This window comes from Bos grunniens, chromosome 8 (assembly GCF_055505025.1).
Source record: "Bos grunniens cultivar Pamir isolate PY7600 chromosome 8, Bosgru_T2T1.0, whole genome shotgun sequence".
NCBI lineage: Eukaryota > Metazoa > Chordata > Mammalia > Artiodactyla > Bovidae > Bos > Bos grunniens.
In genome coordinates, this window is record NC_141172.1 from 74,584,097 (window position 1) to 74,608,510 (window position 24,414).

General features: G+C 48.4%; 1 protein-coding gene and 1 long non-coding RNA gene across 3 annotated transcripts in view; one reads left to right on the forward strand and one right to left on the reverse strand.

Annotated features, from left to right (window-relative positions):
* B4GALT1 (beta-1,4-galactosyltransferase 1) overlaps positions 1-11,978 on the reverse strand; it is a 55,702-nt gene extending 43,724 nt beyond the window's left edge. The window contains exon 1 of the mRNA XM_086416585.1: positions 11,357-11,978. Within this exon, the coding sequence (XP_086272711.1) occupies positions 11,357-11,780 (424 nt within the window). The 5' untranslated portion in view covers positions 11,781-11,978. The remainder of the gene's footprint in view (positions 1-11,356) is intronic.
* Positions 11,979-12,157: 179 nt separating this feature from the next.
* LOC147367441 (uncharacterized) overlaps positions 12,158-24,414 on the forward strand; it is a 39,352-nt gene continuing 27,095 nt past the window's right edge. For both annotated transcript variants that reach the window (XR_015170095.1, XR_015170094.1), the window contains exons 1-2: positions 12,158-12,347; positions 16,145-16,299. This is a non-coding gene — a long non-coding RNA (uncharacterized LOC147367441). The remainder of the gene's footprint in view (positions 12,348-16,144; positions 16,300-24,414) is intronic.

Consider the following 24,414-nt stretch of genomic DNA (forward strand, 5'->3'; position numbering starts at 1 on the left):
TCTGTTCCTAAACTGTGGATACAGCCTCAGTCTCCTTCTCCTGACTGCTCCAGAGCAGAGAGAAAAAACTGCATTTGAAAAACATTTTACTTGGCAGCCTACTGTGTGGAACGTACACCTTTGCTGCCTAGGGGATGTGTTGTGCGTTGATCAGAATTCCATTACCAAGTACCTCAGATCATCCTATCCTCTTATCAACCCTCTGAGGTAAGGATGATCTTTCCTCTTTACACAGGAAGGAGGTCTTGCCCTGGGTCCCACAGGAACAAGATGTTCACAGCAGCTCCAGCCCAGTTCCAAACGGATCCTGGGAGCACCCCATTGAGACACAGCTGATTGCTGAGGAATGTAGTAGAAGAGAGGACATGCGGAGGGGCTGCAAGGCTAAGGAAGCAGCTGTCACAGGCTGAAGCCACCTCGTCTACTTGGTGTAAATCTCTGGTCAGTGACATCACTAAAGTCATTCGAACATTTGTGCAAGTGGTAGGCTGGCAGGCTCCTGTTTGTCTACAGAAAAGACATGTGTATGGGGTAGGGCTGTGGCTACAGGGTCAGAAACAGCAATTCCTGTTTGCAGACCTCGGGCTTCTGATCAACTTATTTATATCCAATCTAATTTGAAGTCTTTCTTCATTTGGGCCCCGTGTCTGGATCCCATAAACCAGGGCTGTCAGAGCAGAGTTTGTGCAGATGGGCTAATGGTCAGGTGCCCAGGCCATTAGAGCCTAACATGGGTTCTGCGTGTGGTATTTCCAGCAACCGACCTGCAATGTGTGAGATCAACATCATTGTAAAGCCAGGCTTTTAAAGCTGGGATCTGCCCCCAATCTACAGGTATGGCTCCACAAATAAAGAAAAGGTCCTTATGTTGTGTAAATCAACTCTTTGGCAAAGGTGTGTGAAGTGTAGAAAGAGCCACGTGTAAGGTTCCTCTGTGGATACCCAGTAACCTCAGTAGGAACTGCCCACAGGAAACGGCTTCTAGGAAAAGCCTCACATCCAGAGCACCTGCAGGGTCCTACACAGGAAACTGCACACACACACACACACACACACAGCTGAGAGCATTATGTGTGAGACTCCAGATAAATCTGACTTTCCCTGGGAACCCACACTCTTTAGAAGTTAAAATCCCTAGTGTTAGTGGCCCAGTCATGTCCAACTCTTTGTGGCTCCCTGGACTGCAGCCCATCAGGCTCCTCTGTCCATGGGATTCTCCAGGCAAGAATACCAGAGTGGGTTGCCATTCCCTTCTCCAGGGGGTCTTCCTGACCCAGGGATCAAACCTGGGTCTCCCACATTGCAGGCAGATTCTTTACCATCTGAGCCACCAGGGAAGCCCCAGCCCAGGAATTTATTGAGCCAGCCAAAAAGTTCATTTGGGTTTTTCCATACCATCTTACCCCAACTTTTTGGCCAACCCAATAGAATTTAGGGCCTGTGGATTATTCCAACCCTATTGGAAAGCACAGTGACAGTGTGAACCAGTGTCGTAAAGATGGCCATATCCTCTGGCCTAGAAATTCCCCTCTAGGAATTTATCCCCAGGAAATAATTCAACTGAAACAAGAAGCAACATGCAGCAAAGATGATCTATGATGGGGAAACACAGGATATTTAACCTTAAGGGAATAAGCCCTAAGGATTTCAGAAAGGAGCCACAAAAGATAGTTCAGGTAACATAAGCAATAGTTTATAAGATAATGCTGAACAAATATAGTAGAAGGCAAAACAGTTCCCACTATGGTTGCAACAGAGTAAAAAGTATGTATGCACCTGCAAAGTATGCCAGTAGATGTATGGTTTTACTACAATGGGAAGGGGTAGAATTATGCATATTTAAACACTGAATGTGGTGACACTGCACTTTCAACTGAAGAAGAAGGAAAAGAAGCAGGAGAAGGAAGAGGAGGGGAAAGAGAGGAAGAGGAAGTAGATGACTCGGAGAAGGAAGAAGAGAAGGAGAAATATTACAAAGTAAAAGCCAAAATCTTCACAAATAAAAACTATTAGTACTACCAATAAGAGATAACATATCTATATCTATCTGGTGGCTCAGATAGTAAAGAATCCACCTACAATGCGGGAGACCCAGGTTCGATCCCTGGGTTGGGAAGATCTCCTGGAGAAGGAGATGGCTACCCACTCCAGTACTTCTGCCTGGAAAATTCCATGGGAGGAGGAGCCTGGAGGGGCTATAGTCCATGGGGTCACAGAGAGTCAGACACAATTGAGCCACTAACAGTACTACCAGTAAGAGAGAACATATATTTGGAGCTTACTCTGTGTTAGGCACTGCTTCAAGCCCTTTTGTGCCTACTAACTTCACAGCATCCATGAGGTAGATTCTTTTATTATCCCCATTTTACAGGTGAGAGCAGTGAGGTACAGAGAGAATGACAACTTTCCCAAAGCACACAGCTAACCAGCATGATGGAAAGAAACACTTCCCGTGCCATTTCAAAGGTCACCCACCTAAAAGCTTTATGCCTGCTTAGACAGAGATGACAGAGTCCTCAACAGAGGCCTCATCACAAGACCCCTCAGCCCCTCAGGAGCTCCCACAGAGGGGTCGCGTGGCACATAGAACCAGGGTTCCCCCCTAAAAACCCAGACTCCAGGAGGAAGAGGAAGAAGCTCACTAAGGACCAACAGGTGGGCTTCCCAGGTGGTGCTAGTGGTAAAGAACCCACCTGCCAATGCAGGAGATGTGAGAGACTCGGGTTCGATCCCTGGGTTGGGAAGATCCCCTGGAGGAGGGCATGGCAACCCACTCCAGTATTCTTTCCTGCAGAATCCCCATGGACAGAAGAGCCTGGCAGGTTACAATCCATAGGGTCACAGAGTTGGACATGAGTGAAGCAACTTAGCACACACACTTCAGAGAGAGGAGAAGGGACCAAGGCAGTCAGGATTTGTTCGCAATGATATGAACTAGAAGAACCAGAATTCAGAATCCTTGCTCCAGAGGCCCTTGAATTCCCCACACTCCAAGCACCTTTTTCTGCACCTCTCCCCTTCTCCTTCCTCCCTTTGGGCCCTCAGTCTAGCTTCCTGGGCCTGCCCTTGTCCACACACTCCAGCTGCACGGCCTTCTCTCTCTTTTATCATTTTCCCTGCACCATGCCTCAACTTCCTGTCCTCTCCTGCCCTGCCGGGGACAGCCTGCCACAGCTGGGACTTTGTTATGGCACTCTCCCCATGTGAAAGCAACTAGCGATGACAACAGGCAGCAGACTCCTGCCCTTCCCAACCAGGGAGACCGTTCAACATGCTGAGAGATCTTCATTTTGACTCTAGCCCTGGCCCAGACCACCCATCCGGGTCCCTGCACCTTCTCAGTGCCCTGGGAGCACCCCTGCCTCCTCTTATCTTTGTCGGGGTCTGTCCACCGCTGAGGAATGCCCCCGGGGTGGGGCCCAGCCTTTGTTCATGTCCGTGTACTGTGCTTCACAGAGCGTAGTTACCAGTACGAGTTTGCTGAATGAGCAAAGGAGTCCCCACTCATCCTCTTCCTGGGCAGGGGGCCTCCTGCCTTTGGGGTAAGTACTCAAGGCTGCCCATTCTGAACCAGGCAGGGACCTTGCCACGCCACCTAAGGTGCTCATTTGAATGCCAAGAGCTACCCAACACCTCCTCGCCAGTGTCCGAGCCTTCTATAATGCAAATACCAGTTACCCTGGGTCAGCCCTAACTGGGAGTCCTTTCCTGTTTTTTCAAGCTGACAGTATCCTGAAACACGACGGCAGAGGTGCCATTTCAGGATGTCAAAGGCAAAAGGACGGTATGCAAAACAGAAGGACATTTTTAAAGAAATGTTTAAAGGCATTTTCAGAACGCAACCTGTCATGAGGTCAGGCAGTCACTGAAACTTCTGCCAGGGTGCCACCTCGTGACCTGGAGACCCATGTGGTGGGGCAGGAAGGAGCCTGACCTCACACCCTGGTGGTCACACTGGTCTGACATAACCCTGCCCTTCCCTCAGTGCAGCCTCTCCTTCGATAGCCGGGCTCTGTGCCAAATGACCCTGGGCAAAGTCCCAAATCCAAAGTGTGCCTCAGAAGAGAATTTAGCTCCAGGGAGGACATTCAAAGTCGACTGACTTCAAAGCAGACACCTTGCAAAGAGCCTGAGTGTCACGCTCTGCTGGTCTCCGAGGCTTCTCCTGACAGGACTTTGTGGGAACCTATAGATTCTCGCTTCCTGGTCCCTCTCAGATCTCAGGACCCTCTGGAGAGGGGAGGTGGGAGAGCTGTGCTGGTTCACTAGTTTGTTCCCACACCTCTTGCGGACACAGTTCTATCTCAGTCATGTCACCAGAACTGGGTTAGCTAACTGGTGCTCACCCAGCACCATCGCCCCAGGGCCACGAGGCCCAGTCCAGGGACTTGGCTGCTAAGGAGACAGATGGAGATATTACTAAGGAAGCAGACTCCTAGGACATCACACCCACCACAGAGTCATCCTGCAGCCTGGCCCCTTGCCCCCACCCCAGGCACTTACTTCCTGCACCTAGTTTTTAATCAGAGTTCTAGACACAGCCTTTATTCAGCAGTAAGTGGTACTCATCTGCCACCACTAAGAAAACCTGAAATTCTCAATGAGTCTATCCTTTAGTAAAAACAGTTTAAAAACCAAGCCCTTTTCTTTCTTTCTTTTTTTAAACCAAGCCCTTTTCAAAAAGTGTTCATCCCCTTTTCTTCCTTTTCAAAAAACTCCACTTTGGAAACAATCCAAAAAGTATGTAAAGTTTTATGCATGAGCCTCAGCAAACCACTAAGAAAAACCAAAAACTGTATGTGTGTTCAGCAACAGTTGAAAAATACAAGTTATACCCTTTGTTGTTTTTAAAGGTATAGGACCAAGCCCGTGATAGAATTTTAAGTGAAAAAATCCTGGCCATCAGGCTATCTAGATCTATCTGTACCAATCTATCTGTCCATTTGTAAAAATTTATCAGCTAAATTCTTAAACATGTATAAGACAAACTTTGCCAATATGCCTGGTGTAGGTATAGGAATATACATGTGCTTTTCAACCTCTTTTAACTTCTCAAATATTTTTCAATGAGCCCACATTACCTTTTACAAAAAGGAGGAAAAAAGATTACTCTCTCCTCAAAGAAAAAAAACAGGCAAAGCCAAGACCCACGGCCCTGGCCTCTGGTATCCTAGTGAGACAAATTCTCCACCTCTCTCTCTGAGCTTTGTGAGGGGCTTGGAGAGGCGGCAGGGGGAAAGAGAAGCCGCTATGTTACACACCCAGACCAGACATTAAAATCCCTGCCAAAGAATTCAGCAACAGCCAATAATACAGCCCCTGGCCTGCATTTGTACAGGGAAGGGGCGGGCAGGGCCAGGCTGAAAAGTGGAACCTGAAACACTGAGCGTGTGACTCAGCCCTTCTGCCTCCTAAGGACGAATCCCTTCAGGCCACGTTCACCCAGAACCAGCTTCTTGCCAGGCCCTGTCCCCTATCCTTCAGGCCACCACGACCTTCCAACTTGAAGGTCTGGCCTTTAGAACACGATCGAAGATCTCTCTCCTAGGCCAGCGACTGCGCAGGCCCAGGTAAACAGAGAGGCCCCACAACGGAGGCTTTTGCAATCACAGCCACGGTCCCTCACCAAGTTAAGAGTCAGGTGGAACCCTGTGGATGTCACCGAATCCAACTGCACGCCCTGTTAGCTCCTCAGATGTCAGGGTCTGGCTTACAGTGATCTCATCACCTGGTCCACATGGGCAGTGCTAGAGGCAAAGGTAAAAAGATCCTCGAGGGAGTTAGCTTAGGGAGGACCACCATCCTAAAACAACTGGAATGCTGCTTAACCAGATAAGAACTGGAATTTCCAGGTGGACGTGGCTTCAAGCAGAATTTCCATCTCCACTTCATGAACAATGATCAGGAAGTCAGGCATGGGAGGCAAGGTGGAAGGGGGTCAGTGAAGAAATCACCCGGTCTGTCTTGACCACAGGATGCCTGGGCCCCTTTCACACACTGGCCAGAGCCTAGCTGAGCCTGAAGGGGATGAGACTCCTGGCCCTGCCCCCAGGATCTAGAGGGTCCCCAGGCTGGAATCCATGGAAGATCCAGGATTAACTGTTTTGTCTTCCCCAAACCATAAATTTGTCTAGCCCCAGCCTGGAAACCCCTACTCTGCTGCTAACCAAAGACCATAATATCCAACCATACGGCCACTGATGTATCATTATAGTCATTATAAAGCAACAAGTTAAAAATTACCCAGCAGAGCTAATGCAAGGCTTCAGAAATCAGAGGAACATTTTCACACAATCAGATAAAACCAGGACTGGAAAACTTGGTCCCAGTTCTGGGTTTCTGAATAAGAGAAAGAAAGAAGGAAGGAAGGAAGGAAAGGGGATGGACAGGGAGGCAGAAAGACTAAACGTGTTTGGACACACTGTGGCTTCCCTAAGTGACATCAGTATGATTTAATTATGTCTCCTCTGCCTAAAGGGGCTTTTCAGGTGGCTCCATGATAAAGACTCTGCCTGCAATGCACGAGATGTAAGAGACGCGGGTTCAATCCCTAGGTTGGTAAGATCCCCTGGAGGAGGGCAAGGCAACCCACTCCAGTTTTGCTGCCTGGAGAATCCCAAGGACAGAAGAGCCTGGAGGGCTACGACCCAAAGGGTCGCAAAGTGTTGGACACAACTAAAGTGATTTAGCACATGTACCTCTGCCTAAGTTGTGAGTTCCAAAGGAGGAGGCATTTTGTTGTCTCCCTCTCCATAGCTCTAGCACTCAGCCTAGGAACAGGCACACCGTCAAATCCAGACAAACTGTTACCATATCAGACCTCTCAGATGGACCCACCTGTAAACCTAGCAGGGATCTTCCCAAACTCAAGGCCACATTAGGCTGCCCTGAGCCTCTGCACTAAGGGTCTACTGGGCAATAACTTTTAAGCAAAAGCATTAGACTGGGAAGCAGGATATCAGTTTTTCTAGCCCCAGCTGGCTACTGCCTGACTGAGTGGCCTGAGGCAAGATCCTTCCCCTTTAGCACAGTGCATGACAGGGGTCAGGAAACTGGAGACCTATCCTGGGATGTTGTGGTTCCAGGATGCCACAGTTTGAGTCCCATCTTATGCGTGGCTCAGGCACCCTGTAATCCATGGAACTTTCACCTGGTTCATCAGGTGGAGGCACCCATGTGCTTTCACAGAATCTGGGTCAAATTATAACAGACAGGATACACTTCTGCGACCATCAGGCTGCATGGAAAATAGTGAGCCAAAAAGTCATGGAGGGCATTTCTCCTTCTCAGACTGTCAGACAAGAAAGCAAGTCTATGTGTATGTTAGGAAATTATTTTCCCCAGGAAAAGCAACAGGATAAAACTGGTTTAAAAGACTGTTACCGAACCTCCCAAAGCTTAAAGGTCTGGACACAGGGGAAGTTCCTGGTGCCTCCCCAAGCCCCAGGATGAGGCTCCACCCCAAGCCAGAAGGTTACGAGGCTCCAGGACTCATCCCCAAAGGAGAGAGACAGCCCTTTCCCGAGCTGAGGCCACATGTCCTCTAGATACACTATGTCCCACGTGTGATGATGGGAGAGTGGGGGGAGTGGGAATTGTGTGCTGCTGAAGAAACACCTGGGAGCTAAAAGCCAGGGAGAAGCCCAGCAAGTGCTCTGTTCTGCCAAGGGCACAGACCATGTCAAAGGTTTGGCTGACAGCCCCCATGAAACCTGGGGAAAAGGGCTCATGGACAAGTGTTCTCTCAGGGCCCTGGCAACCTGCAGCTATTGGCTGGCCCAGACGCCCACGCCTCTTTGGTGCCCACCTCTAGATCAGAGTCTTCATCTAAACATATGAAGAGGATCTTGCCAAAGGGGAGCTGGGCAAGCGGGGCCTCAGGTTTGGGCAGTCCTATACTCATACCCTCCCGCCACTACCCCAAGGGCTGAAACCAACTGTCCAGGTCAGGCTGGCCTCCCCTAACCAGTCCTACCTGAGCCACTGCCCACCCCTCAGCCAGCCCCTCTCTGAGCGGGCAGTGCCAGTCAAGTATGTTGTGCTGCCGCCAAATCCAAGCAGAGATAAACATTCCCGGAAAAGTAACTCAGCACACGGCCGCTACTCTTCCCAGGCTGACTATATCTCAGGCAAACACCCAGGCAGCCAGAAAAGAGAGCCTTAATGCCATGCTCAGTGAGATGCTGCACAGCCAGGCCAAGGGCTGAGATGACAGCACCTACAAGCCTGGACTCCCTGGGAGGACTCCCTGGGAACTTGCAGGAATCCTTAGCAAAGACCCATCTCTCCCCTATAGCTCTCATTCCTGAAAGCCTCACCTCAACCCAGCAGGGATCTGGGGACAGGGCCTACTCTGGCTCCAAACACTGCAACCTGCCCTGATATACAGGGTAGACAGACGCAGGACTCCAACTCTGAAGTGTACTGAAGTCTGGCTGCTGCTGCTGCTAAGTCGAATCAGTCGTGTCCGACTCTGTGCGACCCCAGAGATGGCAGCCCACCAGGCTCCTCTGTCCCTGAGATTCTCCAGGCAAGAACACTGGAGTGGGTTGCCATTTCCTTCTCCAATGCATGAAAGTGAAAAGTGAAAGTGAAGTCACTCAGTCGTGTCCAACTCTTCATGACCCCATGGACTGTAGCCTACCAGGCTCCTCCATCCATGGGATTTCCCAGGCAAGAGTACTGGAGTGGGGTGCAAAGTCTGGCTGAGGCTCTGACAACCCAGGACAGACTGAACAGGGACCTGTGAGCAGCCCAGCCTGGTGCCTGGCTCCAGCAGGAAGGACATGCCCGTCACCCATCACCCACCAGCCAGGAGAGAGCCAAGCATCGGGCATAGACCCTTGGATGCCAGAGAGCAGAGCCCAGTTGTGCACAGGAACTGCAAGTAGTGAAAAGGCCACAGCTTCAAACCCCGAGGGTGCTTTCTCCCAACGACCTCAAAACCACCATGTTAGGCGTTTAGCTGACACCTGCCCAGCTGAACAGATGGGCTTGACTCCCCCAACCCACACAAACACGTCCCTGGAGACTTTCAGCTTTCTCAAGGCCCTCTCCTAACCAGGAACCTCCACATTGCGAGCATCCAGTCCTCGAACCTAAGGGCTCAATAACAGTGAAGAGAAACCCTCTGCCCTCACCTTCCAGAGTTGCCTCGGCAGAAGCCAAAACGTCAGGGTCCCATGCATGTTACATTAAGGTGGACGAGCTAGAGAAGGCCCAGGGCCTCTCCCCACCCCAAACCTGTGCTCTCCAAAACTTTCTCTCTCAGGAAGTCTGTTTGTGCCGTCAGAGTCAACTCAGAAACAAGTGACTGGCCACCCATCACCAGCAACATCATTACGAAACAAAACAAAGAGAACACAGGCCACTGCAGCCCCTCACGCTTCACTGAGAAGGTCCCATACTTCAAACACCATTCTAATGAACTCTGGGTTACGTTCCTTTAATTTGCTAGAGGATTTCTCTTCCTTTCTACATAATATCTGGGCAACAATTAAAAACAAAAGGTCAAAATCTGGCCTCCGTTGGCATGTTAATCGCTCAGTTGTATCCGACTCTTTGCGACCCCATGGACTGTAACCTGCCAGGCTCCTCTGTCCATGGAATTCTCCAGGTAAGAATACTGGAATGGGTAGCCATTCCCTTTTCTGGGGATCTTCCCAACCCAGGGATCAAACCCGGGTCTCCTGCATTGCAGGCAGATTTTTTTTTACCGCATTGCAGGGAGACTCTTTACCGTCTGAGCCACTAGGGAAGTCCCTCTGGGGTGTGAAGACTCACCAGCTCTCTTCCCCTTTCTGTGCTGTTCAGGGCCATCTCCAGAGGCTGACAAAATGGAACTTCAAATCCTGGGTCCTATTTGCATGTACTTAACAAACACAATCTCATATAGTCCTAAAAATAACCCTGTGAGTTAGGCATGGACAAGCCCATTTTACACATGAGAAAGGGATTCTGAGGACCCCATAACATGTCTGAGGTCAGACACACAGCAGCATGGCCAAGATTTCATTTCATTTCCAGGACCAGTTTTAGTCACCCAGACTAACCATCAAGTCCAAAGGAATTCAAGCTTCTGGTTTAAAAAAAAAAAACAACAAAACAAAACCTCAATTCATGTCCGACCAATTCCAAGAACATCCTCCCAAACTTGATATGAAAATACTGAAGTAATTATTGGAAAAATTGAGCAAGAGCATGTAGGAGGCTTGCTCTGCCAGGGCTCTTCGAAAAAGTGACAGTTCCTACTGGCAAGATGCCTGCCCTTCTGCTGGGTCCCTCATTCAGAATGACATTCTCGACATCCTGGCATTGAAACTGAGCAGCCACCTGTCTGGTAATCTTGGGAGCAACCTGTGGCTGCCTTAAGCTTCACTGCCAGTGGATTACAGGTCTAGGGGAGGTTCCGATGGGCACGGGCTCAGCCTCTTCCTGACATAAGGAACGCAAACCCACCAACCCAAGCTCTCTGCTCCCACTGAAACACAGGCTGTAGGCGCCAGTTCAGATCATCTGGGCAAGATACCTGAGACTCCAGGCTGCTACCAAGGAAGGGACAACATGGTACTAACTGGTTACATTGTAGCCCTCCAGCTCCCAGGATACACACACTACACTGGTACAAATACACTCCGCCCCTGGGAGGGCCCCGCTCACAGACATTTTGGGAACCTACATGGGCAGGAAGCTGGGGAGGAGGGCCCCAGGGCAGGCATCTATAGAGAGGAGGAACTGAACACAATAGTGACAATCTACCGAGGGCTTACCCACAGTAAACTAAACTCTTGTTTACACTGCTTCGTCTAATCTTCCAAGAGTCCCCTGAAACAGGTAACCCTTCTTATTCCCATTTAACAGATGAAAAACCAGAGGTTTAGGGACAAGTCACGTTCCCAAACGCTTAGGAATAAAGTTAATCCACACTCAGGAGACGATGGGTCTACCGAAGACAGAGATGTGACCTGGGAGGTCTGCTCCCTTCCCTGCTGGAGGCCTCATCATCAATTTTCTAAGCTAAAGAGGGTTACTCTGAGCTGCCTGGTAGTCCCTAAGCAGAGTTAGCAGGGCGAAGGCTGCTCCGAATTAGTAGGACTCAAACTCCCGAAACTTTTTGAGGTTTGGGCCACAGCTGGGAAGTCTCCAAGGCCTTCTCCGGTTCTGGGGTCGGAGGGGCCTAAAGGTTTTCCAAAACCGTGCCCGACTCAGCCTCCATGAATCCGAAGGGACTCACCTCCCAACCTCTCACCCCAATCCAGCCCGGAACCTCTGTCTGCGGATTAGGGGCTCTGATCCGGAACAGGGGGGGCTGTCTGTCGTGGAAGAGGGCATGGGCGAACCTCCATGGGGATCTTACCGAGCAGCGGGGACTCCTCAGGGCATGCGGTCAGCGAGCGTGTTGTGGTGGAGGGCACTGGGGCCGAAGTCAAGTTGCTCCCCGGGCCCGGGCCAGGGCCGGGGTGAGAGTACGCGTCTAGGTTGGAGGGGGCCCGCGAGCGCGGCTTGGAAGAGTTCTGCAAAGGCGGCGGCGGTGCGACCCCTCGCAGCCGGAGCTCCCCGGAGGGCTGCCCGATAGCGGCGGCGCCGTGAGAGCTTCCCTGAAGCGGTGGGTGGACTCCGACCAGCTGAGGCAGGCGTCTTAGGTCTCGGCCGGCCAGGTAATAGACGAGGGTGACGCCAAGATGCAGGGCGCAGACAGCCACGAGGAGGCGGCAGGCCCGCTGCAGGGACGCGCCCGGCATCGCGGCACTGCCGCCCAGGAGCGGCTCCCGAAACTTCATCTTCCCGCCGCCGCTTTAAGAGGGGGGTGGGCTACCGCGAGGAAGGCGGCCCGCCCGCGGGCCGCCAGCCAGGCACTGCCAGACCGCAGCAACTGGGGGAGGGACGGGAGGCGGGGGGAGGCGAAGGAGCGGCACCGGCGGGCAGGCGGCGGATCTCGGCGACTCTGGCCGGCTCAGCAGCCCAGCCAGCAGAAGTGCGCCCAAGGCGCGGGCGCGGGCTGGGGCGGGGCCGCCAGCGGGGCGGGGGCAGGGCCCCGGTAGAAGCAGAGTTTTCGGGACTGTAGCTGGAGGGCGGGGCCTCCTGGGACGGGGCCTAGTGGGTGGGCGTGGTCGAGCTGAGGGGCGGGGCCTGTGGAGGGTGGGCTACCCGGGCTACCGGGGCGGAGCCGTTCGGGCAGGCGGTTGGCAGCACGCAGGCTCCGCGTTGAGCTGTCGGGTTCCCACGCTGCCCTCCTCTCAAGCCCGCACCGTGAGGATTCGGTCCCTACTAAGCCTCGCTTCCTCCTCCTCTTCCTCCGAGCTGCCCCCGAGAGGCGCCGCCACTTCCTGCGGGGCTAAAGAGCAGGGGTACGCGCCTGGGCCTGCGGCGCGGCGTCAGAGAAGAGGGAGGAGAAGAGGGCAGGCTGGTGGTTGTCTGGAGGGGTTGGGGCCGAGGCAGCTTTCCCGAACGGTGGACCTCGGTAGATCTGGGGCGGGGGGGGGGCGGTCCACGAATAGGGCGGAGAAAGGTTGCTCTAGAAACGGATTCGATGCCCAGCGGGAGGTAGGACAGCGGAAGGATTCTTAGGGAGGTTCGAACCCCCTCCCTAGGCGGAGCTAGGTCCCTCTACCAAGCTGGGAAGGTGGGGGGCCCAGCAAGGAGGCGTGGCTCACCTGGCATCCTGCGGAAAAGAAAGTGGACGAAGCTTCTCTGGACAAAGCTTCTCTGGACTCACTGTCCGACAGCCCAGGCTAGGGGATATCGGAGACCCACCCAGCTCGGATTGGGAGTGTGTGGGTGCCTGTTCTAGCACATCCCACACCATGCATTGCATGGGAGGATGTCCTGGAGCCCAAGTAACTCCTACGCTGCCATGCACAGGAAGAGCAGCTGGCTTTATTTACAGTATGAACGGACCTGGACTCAGTGCCATGAAGTAGGGGATTGTTCCCATTTTACAGATAGAGTTCAAGGCTCAAGAAATTTAAGACTTGCTCAGCTGGTGTGTGGCAGAGGCAGAAATCTGGCTCTGAAACCATTATTTCCCACTTGTTGATTTGCAGATAAGGGCTGGAAGCTGTCTATGCTATGCTATGCTAAGTCACTTAAGTCGTGTCTGACTCTGTGTGGCCCCATAGACGGCAGCCACCAGGCTCCCCCGTCCCTGGGATTCTCCAGGCAAGAACACTGGAGTGGATTGCCATTTCCTTCTCCAATGCATGAAAGTGAAAAGTGAAAGCGAAGTTGCTCAGTCGTGTCCGACTCAGTGACCCCATGGATTGCAGCCTACCAGGCTCCTCCATCCATGGGATTTTCCAGGCAAGAGTACTGGAGTGGGGTGCCATTGCCTTCTCTGGGAAGCTGTCTAGGTGAGAGGTTTAGGCGCTGAAGTCGCTTGCTTCAGATTTGACCCGGGCCCACCTGATTGCCTCAGTGGGCAGGCACCTCATTCCTGAGGACTCATGGAGGTGCTATCACTTTGGTGGATGGGGCAGCTGAGGGGCTGTGGCAGCCTACTCTAAAGTGCTACCATACACTGAAAGAGTTTCCTACAGCCAGTCAGACACAAGTGTAACTGCTTTACGTATGTTGCCTCAGTCTTAATGCCAGAAGTAGGCAGTTGTTACTCTCACCACTTCACAGATGAGAAAATTGAGGCTCAGGAGTTGACACGTGGTTGTGATCACACAGAATCTCCTTTCTTCACTTGGCTTCCTGGACACCACGCTTTCCTCACTTCACTGGCCGCCACTCTGTTTCATGGGCTTCTCCTCTTTCCTGGTTGTTGAAGGCCCCAGCCCATAATAGTCCACGAATGTTCTTTTCTGTGTACACTCCCTAGGGGTGATTTATAATATCTGCAGGCTGATGACTGCAAAATTTTCTATCCCAAGCCCTGACCAACCAACTCATATTCAATTGCCTCTCCTACTGGCATCTCAAACTCAACACGTTCTGCCCCCAACAACCTACTCCCTACACTCCATTCCATTCTTACTCGCCTCAGAGAATGGCGTTCTCCACTGTTCATCTCTCTGTTGTTCATCCATTTCCCCAAGCCCCAAACCTAAAAGGTGTCCTTGGTGTGCTTTTCTTATTCTTAAAGGCCATTTCCAGCCCCTCAGCAAGTCTTGTCAGTGCTACCTTCAAATTATCAGAATCAACCACTTCGTAACTCTGCTATAACCATCCTAGACCGAGCCACCATCGTGGTGGCCTGGATTATAAAGTAGACTCCAAACTGGTCACCCTGCTTCTACCTTCACCATGCCCCCTCCCCAATCTATTTTCTAAGCATGTAGGGAGATCATTGTAATCATAAATCAATTCATGTCACTTTATTTAGAAAAAGGGCTTCCCAGGTGGCTCAGTGGTAAAAAATCTGCCTGTTAATCCAGAAGAGGCAGGAGACGTGGGTGCAGTCCTTGGGTCAGGAAGATTCCCTGTAAGAGGAAATGGCAACCCACTCCAGTATGCTTGCCTGGAGAATCCCATGGACAGAGGAGCCTGGTGGGCTGCAGTCCATAGGGTCGCAAAGAGTCAGACACGTATTTAGAAAAAAAATATGTATTTAGAAAAAACTCCACATCTGTAGAAGCCCTGTCTTATCTGATTTCTATCTCTATTCCCCTATCACTTTCTTCTGCTATCATCCTGTACCATGCTCTACCTGCTTAACCACACTAACACACTAACCTAATTGCTGCTATTCCTTGAACTTACCTTGTTTCTTCCTGCCTCGGGATGTTTGTATTTGCTGTTCAGTTAACCTGAAACACCTAGGAAATGCCTCCTGTGCCCAATCAGTCGTGTCTGCCTCTTTTCAACTCCTTGGACTGCTGCCTGCCAGGCTCCTCTATCCATGGGATTTTCCAGGCAAGGATACTGGAGTGGGTTGCCATTTCCTTCTCCAGGGGATCTTCCCAACTGAGGGATTGAACCTGCATCTCCTACATCTCCTGCATTGGCAGGTGGATTCTTTACCACTGAGCCACCTGGGAAGCCCACTACTTAGCCCTATTTTACATTCAGATCTCTCAAATGTCACCTTATGAGAGAGGGCTTCTCAGACTAACCTATGTAGAATAGTTCCGCCCACCCAAATCTGCTTAACCTGCTTGATTTTTTTTCGGAGTAGTTATCACTACCCCAAATTAAACATTTAATTTATTGTTGTCTCTCTCTCTCTCATTAGGAGATCAGATGCATGAGTGTAGGAACTTTCTCTCTTGTTTACTACTATATCCTCAGCTTCTAGAACTGGACCACAGACATAGTTGGCACTGAATAGACATTTGTTAAAATACCTAGAATATTTGTTAAATATATTATTTTACGTATTTGTAAGTATACTTCCCTGTAGCTCAAACGATAAAGAATCTGTCTGCAGCGCAGGAGACCCAGGTTCAACCCCTGGGTTGGGAAGATCCCCTGGAGAATGTAACAACAACCAACTCCAGTATTCTTGCCGGAAGAATCCCATGGACAGAGGACCCTAGCAGCCTATAGTGCATTCCGTCGCAAAGAGTCAGACACAACTGGGTGACTAAAACTACTACTAAGTATATTAAATATTTTGCATATTTTACAAATATTGCTAATGAATGCTTATGATCATCTTGATAATGTGGGAACGGGAGAGGGGAGGAACTATTGCATTTCAAACACAGAAGTCAAGAGTTGTTCACCAGGGAACTGGTAAGGGTAAAGCTGGCACCAGCTGTCTATGCCTAGAGAAAAATGCCTGGCTACTGAGTGAGGATGGGTCAGAATAGTCCCCTTTCTGAAAAAGGTGAGGAGGGGAAAATGGAGGTGTCTCTTTTATATGTCCAGAAAATGACCAAGAGACAGAATCGAGCGGAGGTTAAGGGTCACAGACCTACCCAAAGACCCTCTCTGTGGCCAGAAAGCAGAAAAAGGAACAACACTTGCTTACTGTCCATCTCTTGGGAACACACAGAGTCCACTGAGGCTTGACACAGCCTCAACAGCTCCCCCATCCCAAGGTACCTAGAATTGGTCAGTTTCTTGCTTCAGAAAGGTCCAGAAAGTCAAAAGCCACCCAGGACAACATTGCCCAGCTGTCTAAACCTGAAATAGAGTTAGAGACAGAAACAGACCCAAGATAACCTTCTTCAGTTCTTTTCACTCTTGACTTTGTCAGATGAAAAATTAATACCATGAAGAGATACCAGAAGGAAGAAGCTGCAGTGCTGATTGGACAAAAGCTGGAATCTGGGTTTGATGTTTACCCATCCAATGCTGATCTTCCCAGAACCACCCAGCTGACTGCTTCTCCCTGCAGGTTGCCTTCAACTGGTTAGTGATTTCCTCTGCCCTCTTATAGTACCCTCATTGCACCTGTCATTTTACATTTTTTTTCACCCTAGTAGGTGAGAAGAGCATAGAGTAGTGCCTGGCACATGGTGGATAGTTATTTCAGTTATTTATTTCTGTATAACACACCATCTCAAAGGTTAGTATCTTAAAATTAACCATTTCTTTATCACAGTTTTGTGGGTAAACTAGCAGTTCTGCTTCACGTGGTGTCAGCTGAGGCAGTGGCACAGTTGGAAGTTCCAAAATGGTGTCATTCACAATGGCTGGCAGCTGGCACTGCTTTGGGGTTGGGTCAGAATGGGTCATGGATCAGGAGTCTCGGTTCTTCACATGAGCCTCTCCACAAGGGCCTCTCATGTGGCTACTTGGGTTTTCTCACAAACTTGACTGTGTGTTCCTGGAATGAGCATTTCAAGAACAAGGGGAGAAGATGCACATCCCAGAGGGCCTAGCCTTAAGCGTCAGGTCTGTGGGCATTTTCTTTCTTTATTCTCATGTTATGTATTTATTTTTGGCTAGCTGGGTCTTTGTTGCTTCACGCATGCTTTCTCTTGTTGCAGTGAGCAGGGGCTACTGTTTGAGCTGCGCAGGCTTCTCACTATGGTGGCTTCTCTTGTGAAGCACAGGCTCCAGGCATGCAGGCTTTAGTAGCTGCAGCTCTAGGACACATGAGTTTCCTTAGTTGTGACACACAGGCTCAGTATTTCTGGCTCTTGGGCCCAAGAGTGCAGGCTCAGTAGTTGTGGCTCACTGGGCTTTGTTGCTCTGCAGCATGTGGGATCTTCTCCAGCCAGGGATCAAACCTGTGTCCCCTGACCTGGCAGGTGGATTTTTATCCACTGTGCCACCAGTGAAGTCCGTGTGAGCATTTTAGATAAATTACAGCAGAATTCAGATTCAAGGGGAGTAAAAATAGACTCTACCACTTGATAAGAGGAGGGGTAAAGAATTGGCAGCCATCCTTTTTAATTGACTGCAGTTTGCCCAGAGACCACAAATTATTTCAATTCCTCCCCCATGTAAAATACATTAATCTTCCCCACTCCAAATTTTCCAAAGGTTCATCCCATTATAACTTCAGGTTCAAGTCCAGAATTGTATCATTTATATTAAGTATGATTCATCAGGTTCAAGAACATATGAACTATAAAACAAATTGTCTTCTTCCTCTTCCTGTTGCTGAATAGTTGAGTCCAAAGGCCATTAGGCAGGGATGAACGAGGTAGGAGTCCACATGTCATAGGTGTGGATAATGTGTCAGCTGCTGCTGCTGCTGCTAAGTCGCTTCAGTCGTATCCAACTCTGTGCGACCCCAGAGACGGCAGGCCACCAGGCTCCCCCGTCCCTGGGATTCTCCAGGCAAGAACACTGGAGTGGGTTGCCATTTCCTTCTCCAATGCATAACAGTGAAAAGTGAAAGTGAGTCGCTCAGTCATGTCCGACTCTTAGTGACCCCATGGACTGCAGCCTACCAGGCTCCTCCATCCATGGGATTTTCCAGGCAAGAGTACTGGAGTGGGGTGCCATTGCATTCTCTGAGTGTGTGTCAGAGCCCAAGTGAACAAGGGGAAGGAATAAGGGGAGGGGAGTGGCAGCCCAGCACAGGATATCAAAGCCTGAGCAGAGTAAAGAGGGCACCCATGGATTATTGGGGGATTTCTGTGAAGTAAGTCAGCCCACTGCAAGGAGTTGGAGTCCCATTGGGGTGAGGAGATCGTCAAATACAGGGAGACTGATTAAAAGTAACTGTATATAGGTAATGAGAGTCACCCAAGTTTCTGACTGCCAGAGAAGGGAGTTACAAGTATAGACAAGTAGAAAACTGAAAGGAACTCTGATACTTTACTGAAATTGGGGAAATCGCTGTGAATGCATAGTTTCAATACATAGATAATAAAATAAATATAGCTGTGTGTTTATATGTAAATATGAGTGAATACCTGGGAGAATTCTTGAGGGCAGAAGCTTCCCAAAAGTGTTAGTCCCTCAGTTGTGTCCAACTCTTTGTGACCCCATGAACTGTAGCCCGCCAGGCTCCTCTGTCCATGGGATTTCCCAGGCAAGAATACTGGAGTTGGTTGCTTTTTCCTTCTCCAGGGGATCTTCCTGACCCAGGGATCAAACCTGGGTCTCCCACATTGCAGGCAGATTCTTTACTCTCTGAGCCACGAGGGAAGCAACCTAGCACCCAAATCTTAGTTTCTAAATACGATTTTCCAATAAAAGGAACTAGGTATCCTAGAAGGAAAGGCTGATTTCAGGGACATTACAAGATAAGCCTGGAAAATCTTATGCCAGAAGGTAAAAAAGAACCCAAGATCCTGATTTAAAACCCCCACCTCCCTGCAATGTTTCCTTTTGGTTAACCATAAGTTTGTTTTCAACTGTCTGGAACTCTGTTTCTATTTTGTGAATAAGTTCATTTATATCATTTTTAATTAGATTTCATATATGAATGATATATTTGTCTTTTTCTGTCTAACTTACTTCACTTAATATGATAATCTCTAGGTCCATCCATGTTGTTGCAAATGGCATTATTTTGTTCTTTTTTATTGCTGAGTAGTATTACAATGTATATATGAACCACATCTTCTTTATCCATTTCTCTGTTGATGGACATTTAGATTGCTTCCAGCTCTTGGCTGTTGTAAATAGTGCTGCAGTGAACATTGGGGTGCATGAATCTTTTCAGCTTATGTTTTTCTCAGAGTATATGCCCAGGAGTAGGGTTGTTGGATCATATGGCGGTTCTACTTTTAGTTTTTTAAGGAACCTCCATACTGTTCTCCATAGTGGTTTTACAAGTTTACATCCCCACCAGCAGTATAGGAGGATTCCCCTCTCTCCATATCTTCTCCAGCATTTCCTATTTGTAGACTTTTTAATGATGACCATTCTAACTGGTATGGGGTGATACCTTATTGTAGTTTTGATTTGCATTTCTCTGACAATTAGTGATATTGAGCATCTTTTCATGTGCTTTTTGGCCATATGTATGTCTTCTTTGGAGAAAAGTCTATTTAGATCTTCTGCTCATTTTTTAATTGGGTTGTTTGTTTTTCTGACATAGAGTTACATGAGCTGCTTACATATTTTTTGAGATTAATCCCTTGTCAGTTGCTTCGCTTGCAAATATTTTCTCCCATTCTGTGAGTTGTCTGTTCATCTTGTTTATAGTTTCCTTTGCTGTGCATAAGCTTTTAAGCTTAATTACGATAAAGAAACTTTAATGATATATTTACATAACTTCAAAGTACCTCTCCTACAAAACACTTGTAATTTCGATGGGAAACATTAGAGAAATCCAAATTATGAAACATTCTACAAAATAACCATGCTGAAATCCTAAAAAAATTGTCAAGGTCATGATCATCAAGAAAAGATGCAGAACTGTTCCCCATTGAAGGAAACTAAAGAGAAATGGAAACCAAATGCATTACCATGATTCTGAAGTGGCTCCTTCTGCCATAAAGAATATTTTGGGGACAACCAGTGAAACTTGACTTAGGACTAAAGGTAAGATAATGGTAATACATAATATTAATTTCTTGATTTTGATGATTGTAGTTATGTCTTTACTGCTTCATCTAGTCCCAACCTAATCTAAAATAAAATGCGGTTTGGGACGGGGTTTTGGAGAGAGATGGGGGTTCCAGACACCTGAGCTTAACAATGGAGGAGGAAATGGCAACCCACTCCAGTATTCTTGCCTAGAGAATCCCGTGGACAGAGGAGCCTGATGGGCTGCTGTCCATAGGGTCGCACAGAGTTGGACATGACTGAAGCGACTTAGCATGCATCCATGTGTTGGAGAAGGAAATGGCAACCCACTCCAGTATTCTTGCCTGGAGAATCCCAGGGACAGAGGAGCCTGGTAGGCTGCCATCTATGGGGTCACACAGAGTCGGACACGACTGAAGCGACTTAGCAGCAGCAGCAGCAGTTATGTTAGAGATAATGAAGGACAGGGAAGCCTGGTGTGCTGCAGTCCATGGGGCCGCAAAGAGCAACTGAACACCAACAGTAACTTATGTTGGAAATAATGCACCTAAGATTTCAGGGTAATGTGGCATCGTGTCAAAAATTTACTCTCAAATTGTTAAAAACAGCATTTGTACTAAACTTGCAACTTTTCTGTAAGTTGTCTTTTCCCCTCATATCCAACATATAACAGGAAGACAGGGACAGGAAAATCATAATAGAAACTCCCACTTAAAAGGGGGTAATAAACATAGCAGTCCTTAAGTCTTTAGGAAATCTAGGATTCCACGGTGCAAATGTCACAGTTTCCCCCTGCTCCAGAGTCCAGAAATGTGATTCTCTGTGGTTCTTCACCCTCTGGGTTCTTGGCTCCATCCTCTGGGTCATTCCTCCTTTCCCTTGGTTTGCAGCAGAGCGGTTTGTTCAGGCTGCTTCAGTGGGTGCCCAGTGCCCTCATTTCATTTTGAACTGTCTTTGTCTATTTTAGTTCAAGCTAGTGGTACTTATACTGGTACAATTCTGTTAGGTGAGGAGAAAATAATAAAAAATTTTGTGTATTTCCCATGAAATTGAGTTTCACTCCATTCGACAAAAACTACATCCCTAAGTCTCAACACAAGTTCCTCCCTTCTTTTGTGAGTCAGGGTACCATCGGACAAATCCTTAAGATTCTTAGAAGCACTTTCATCTAGATAAGAAGTCCATAAGGCACTGCTTGAAACCTTTATGAGATTTTATGTCAAGAGTTATACAGTCATGTCCTTGACCTTGAAACCAAACATTACTGGGAGTGTCCTAGAATTAATCCTGCCTCTGGGTTTTAGTTTACTTTGAGTAAACTGTTTTTGCAGTTTGGGATTAAGATTTCTTAGAACACCTAGGTGGTTTTCTGCTTCATATAGTGTTGGCTGGCGTATGGCCTCATTCACATGGCTAAAAGTTGGTGCTGGTTGCTGTCTGGGAGTTTAGTTGGAACTGTTAGCCAAAAGTTTCAGTTTTCCTTCGTGGGGCTTTTCCACATGCCTGCTTGGGCTTCCTTACAGCATGGCAGCTAGACTCTAAGAAGGAGTATCCCAAATACATAGGAGGGAGTGGAAGATCTCTTAAGACCAAGTATTGGAAGTTATTCAGTGACACTACATTCTGTTGGTCAGAACAGGTCACAGAGCCAGCCCAGCTTCAAGAGGAGGGGAAGTAGACTTCATCTCTTGATGAGAGATGTGGTAAAGAATTTGTGTCATTATAACATAAATAAACTGTTTCTCAGGATGGTACTCCCATCCACACTTGTTTTGAGTGCCCAGGTGGGCCTCTTCCCATGACCTGAAGCGAGGTTGGCTTCCTCCTCACATTCTTTCCCCCAAACCCACAAAGTGCCCCTAATGCTGGATTTGTGCCCCATGAAGTGATCTTAGCCATCCATTCCCAGAAGTATCTATACCCAGAAAAGAACATGTCCACAGTCTGTTGGAATGAGTTCTTTCCTCAAGTGCTACTTTCTCATACCCTGGAAAGGCCAGCAGAAGCCTGGGAACTGCTCTCAATGATGTATCTGAAGGTCTGTTGGAATATCCTATCTGTCTAAATGCCATAATAATGCTACATAGCAAATAACCAACAAATCTAAGTGCTGTATGTGGCTCAGCTGGTTAAGAATCCATATGCAATGTGGGAGACCTGGGTTCGATCCCTGGGTTGGGAAGATCCCCTGGAGAAGGGAACGGCTACCCACTCCAGTATTCTGGCCTGAAGCATTCCATGAACTGTATAGTCCGTGGGGTTGCAAAGAGTCGGACACGACTGAACAGCTTTCACTTTCACTTTTCACAACAATAAAGCATATATTTCTCTCTCACGTATCCATAGGTTGGTTAGGGCAGCTCTGCTTAAGGCTGGAGATCTGTTGGTTGGCTAGGTGAGTCTACTCCATGAGTCTCTATTCTGTGTTACCTACCAAGGGCATGTATTTTCACATGGTAATGGCAAAAGCACAAGATGAGTGAGTAAAAAAATCCAGTGCCCCTTTGAGACCATGCTTGGAATGGTCACTTCTGCTCACACTGTGAGGCAAAGCAAATCACTTGGCCAACCCAACATTAGCAGGATAGGAAAATGTATTCTATCTCTAGAGAAATACAGGGAGTGGTGAGGAACGGAGAATAATGCAATCCTCCATTCCTTTTTTTTTTTTTTTAATAACAACTCACAATTTGCATTTCCCCTGATCTTCCTACCTCCAGCTTCCTGCCCTTCCCAACCTGGCCTATGGATTTGGTCAGATTTCAGAACTGGAGAGAAACTGGAAGGACACCAGCTGTTCTTTCATCCACACACAATAGGATTTTCTCACACAATACACTCTTGAGAGTTCATCCAGTTTTGTGTGCACACCTCCAGTGTCAGGGAGCCCATCATATTATGAGCCAGCCTGTTCCACTGTGGATATCACAGACCCAACTACTAAACCCTTCTCATGTTAAGCTGAAACTCACTAGTAGCAGCGATGTTCCATGGAGCCACAGAGAATAAACTGAATCTTCTTTCACTTAATAGAAAGTGAAAAAAGATTTAAAAGGTCAGACCTATGCCTTCTTCCAACATAAAGGCAGTTCCTCTCTAGGCTGACTCATATCTGTCATTTCTACTATTCTTCATGCTTCATGGTTGAGTTCCTTCCCCATCATGATCATTCTTCTTTAACCAGACTCTAGCCTGTCATTTTCCTCCATAAGAGAGCAGCACCTGGGTCTGAATTCAACATCCCAGATGGGGTCTCAGGAACAAAAGAGAGCAGGACTATCACTCACCCCCATAGTCCCATATACCACACTTTCACCAATGCTTTCTAATACAACTTTCACTTTTTGATGTTCATGTTAGAGACAGAGCTGAAGACAGAACCCTGGAACAGTGGAAACGCCCCCTACAAGTTGACTTGGAACTTTTTAAATACAGTCTTTGTACCAATCAGTGTTTTTGAATACATAGACAGTCAATTACACCACTCCTCTGCCATAGCCATTACTGCCGGTAAACACTGAGCATCACCACTTCAGGACGGCTCAAGCTGCTGCTGCGGTTGTCATGACTACTTCCTACACTACATCCACCTCTTAAATTCACCTCCTAAAAATTAAAAGTCCCTGGTGGGAATGGCTGAGCCTAATTCACGTGATTGACCCCTGGCTGCAAGGAAGTGAAAAGGAAAGTCTTTCCCTTTCTGCCTCTGTGGAAGCCAGGACAGCTTCCTTGGTGGCTCAGACAGTAAAGAATCTGCGTGCAATGTGGGAGACCCGGCTTCCATCCCTGGGTTGGGAAGATCCCCTGGAGGAGGACATGGCAACCCACTCCAGTATTGTTGCCTGGAGAATCCCATGGATGGAGGAGTCTGTCGGGCTACAGTCCGTGGGGTTGCAAAGAGTCAGACATGACTGAGCGACTAAGCACAATACAATAATGGTATTGTTGGAAAATTTCTCCAAAATAAGAAAGGGGTTTGCATGCTGAATGAACAAATGTAGTGACATAGGTTCACCCCAGTGATTTAGCAGATTACTTTTCCTCTTAATTGTACTATCATCTAGGCTTCTCTGGTGGCTCAGTGGTAAAGAATCTGCCTGCCAATGCAGGAGACACAAGTTCAATCCCTGGTCCAGGAAGATCCCACATGTGTGGAGCAACTAAGCAACTAACCACAACTACTGAGCCTGCTTCCAACATGCTCCACATGTGTGGAGCAACTAAGCAACTAACCACAACTACTGAGCCTGCTTCCCTAAAGCCTGGGAGCTGCAACTACTGACCTCACATGCCACAATTCAACTTCTGAAGCCCTTGTGCCCTGGAGCCAGTTCTCTGCAACAAGGGAAACCACCAAAATGAGAAGCCCAAGCTCCACAACTGGAGAGTAGCCCCCACTCACCACAATTAGAGAAAAAGCCCATGCATCAACAAAGACCCAGCATACTCAAATGTGTAAAATCATTTTTTAAAAATCTATTCTTAGATGAGAGCATAATTTGCAGAATCAGTTTTCCTCCCTGTAATGGACAGGTGTTAATTTTGTCTCCCCTGTGTTCATTCCTCATTGTGATAAAAGATGTCCACTCT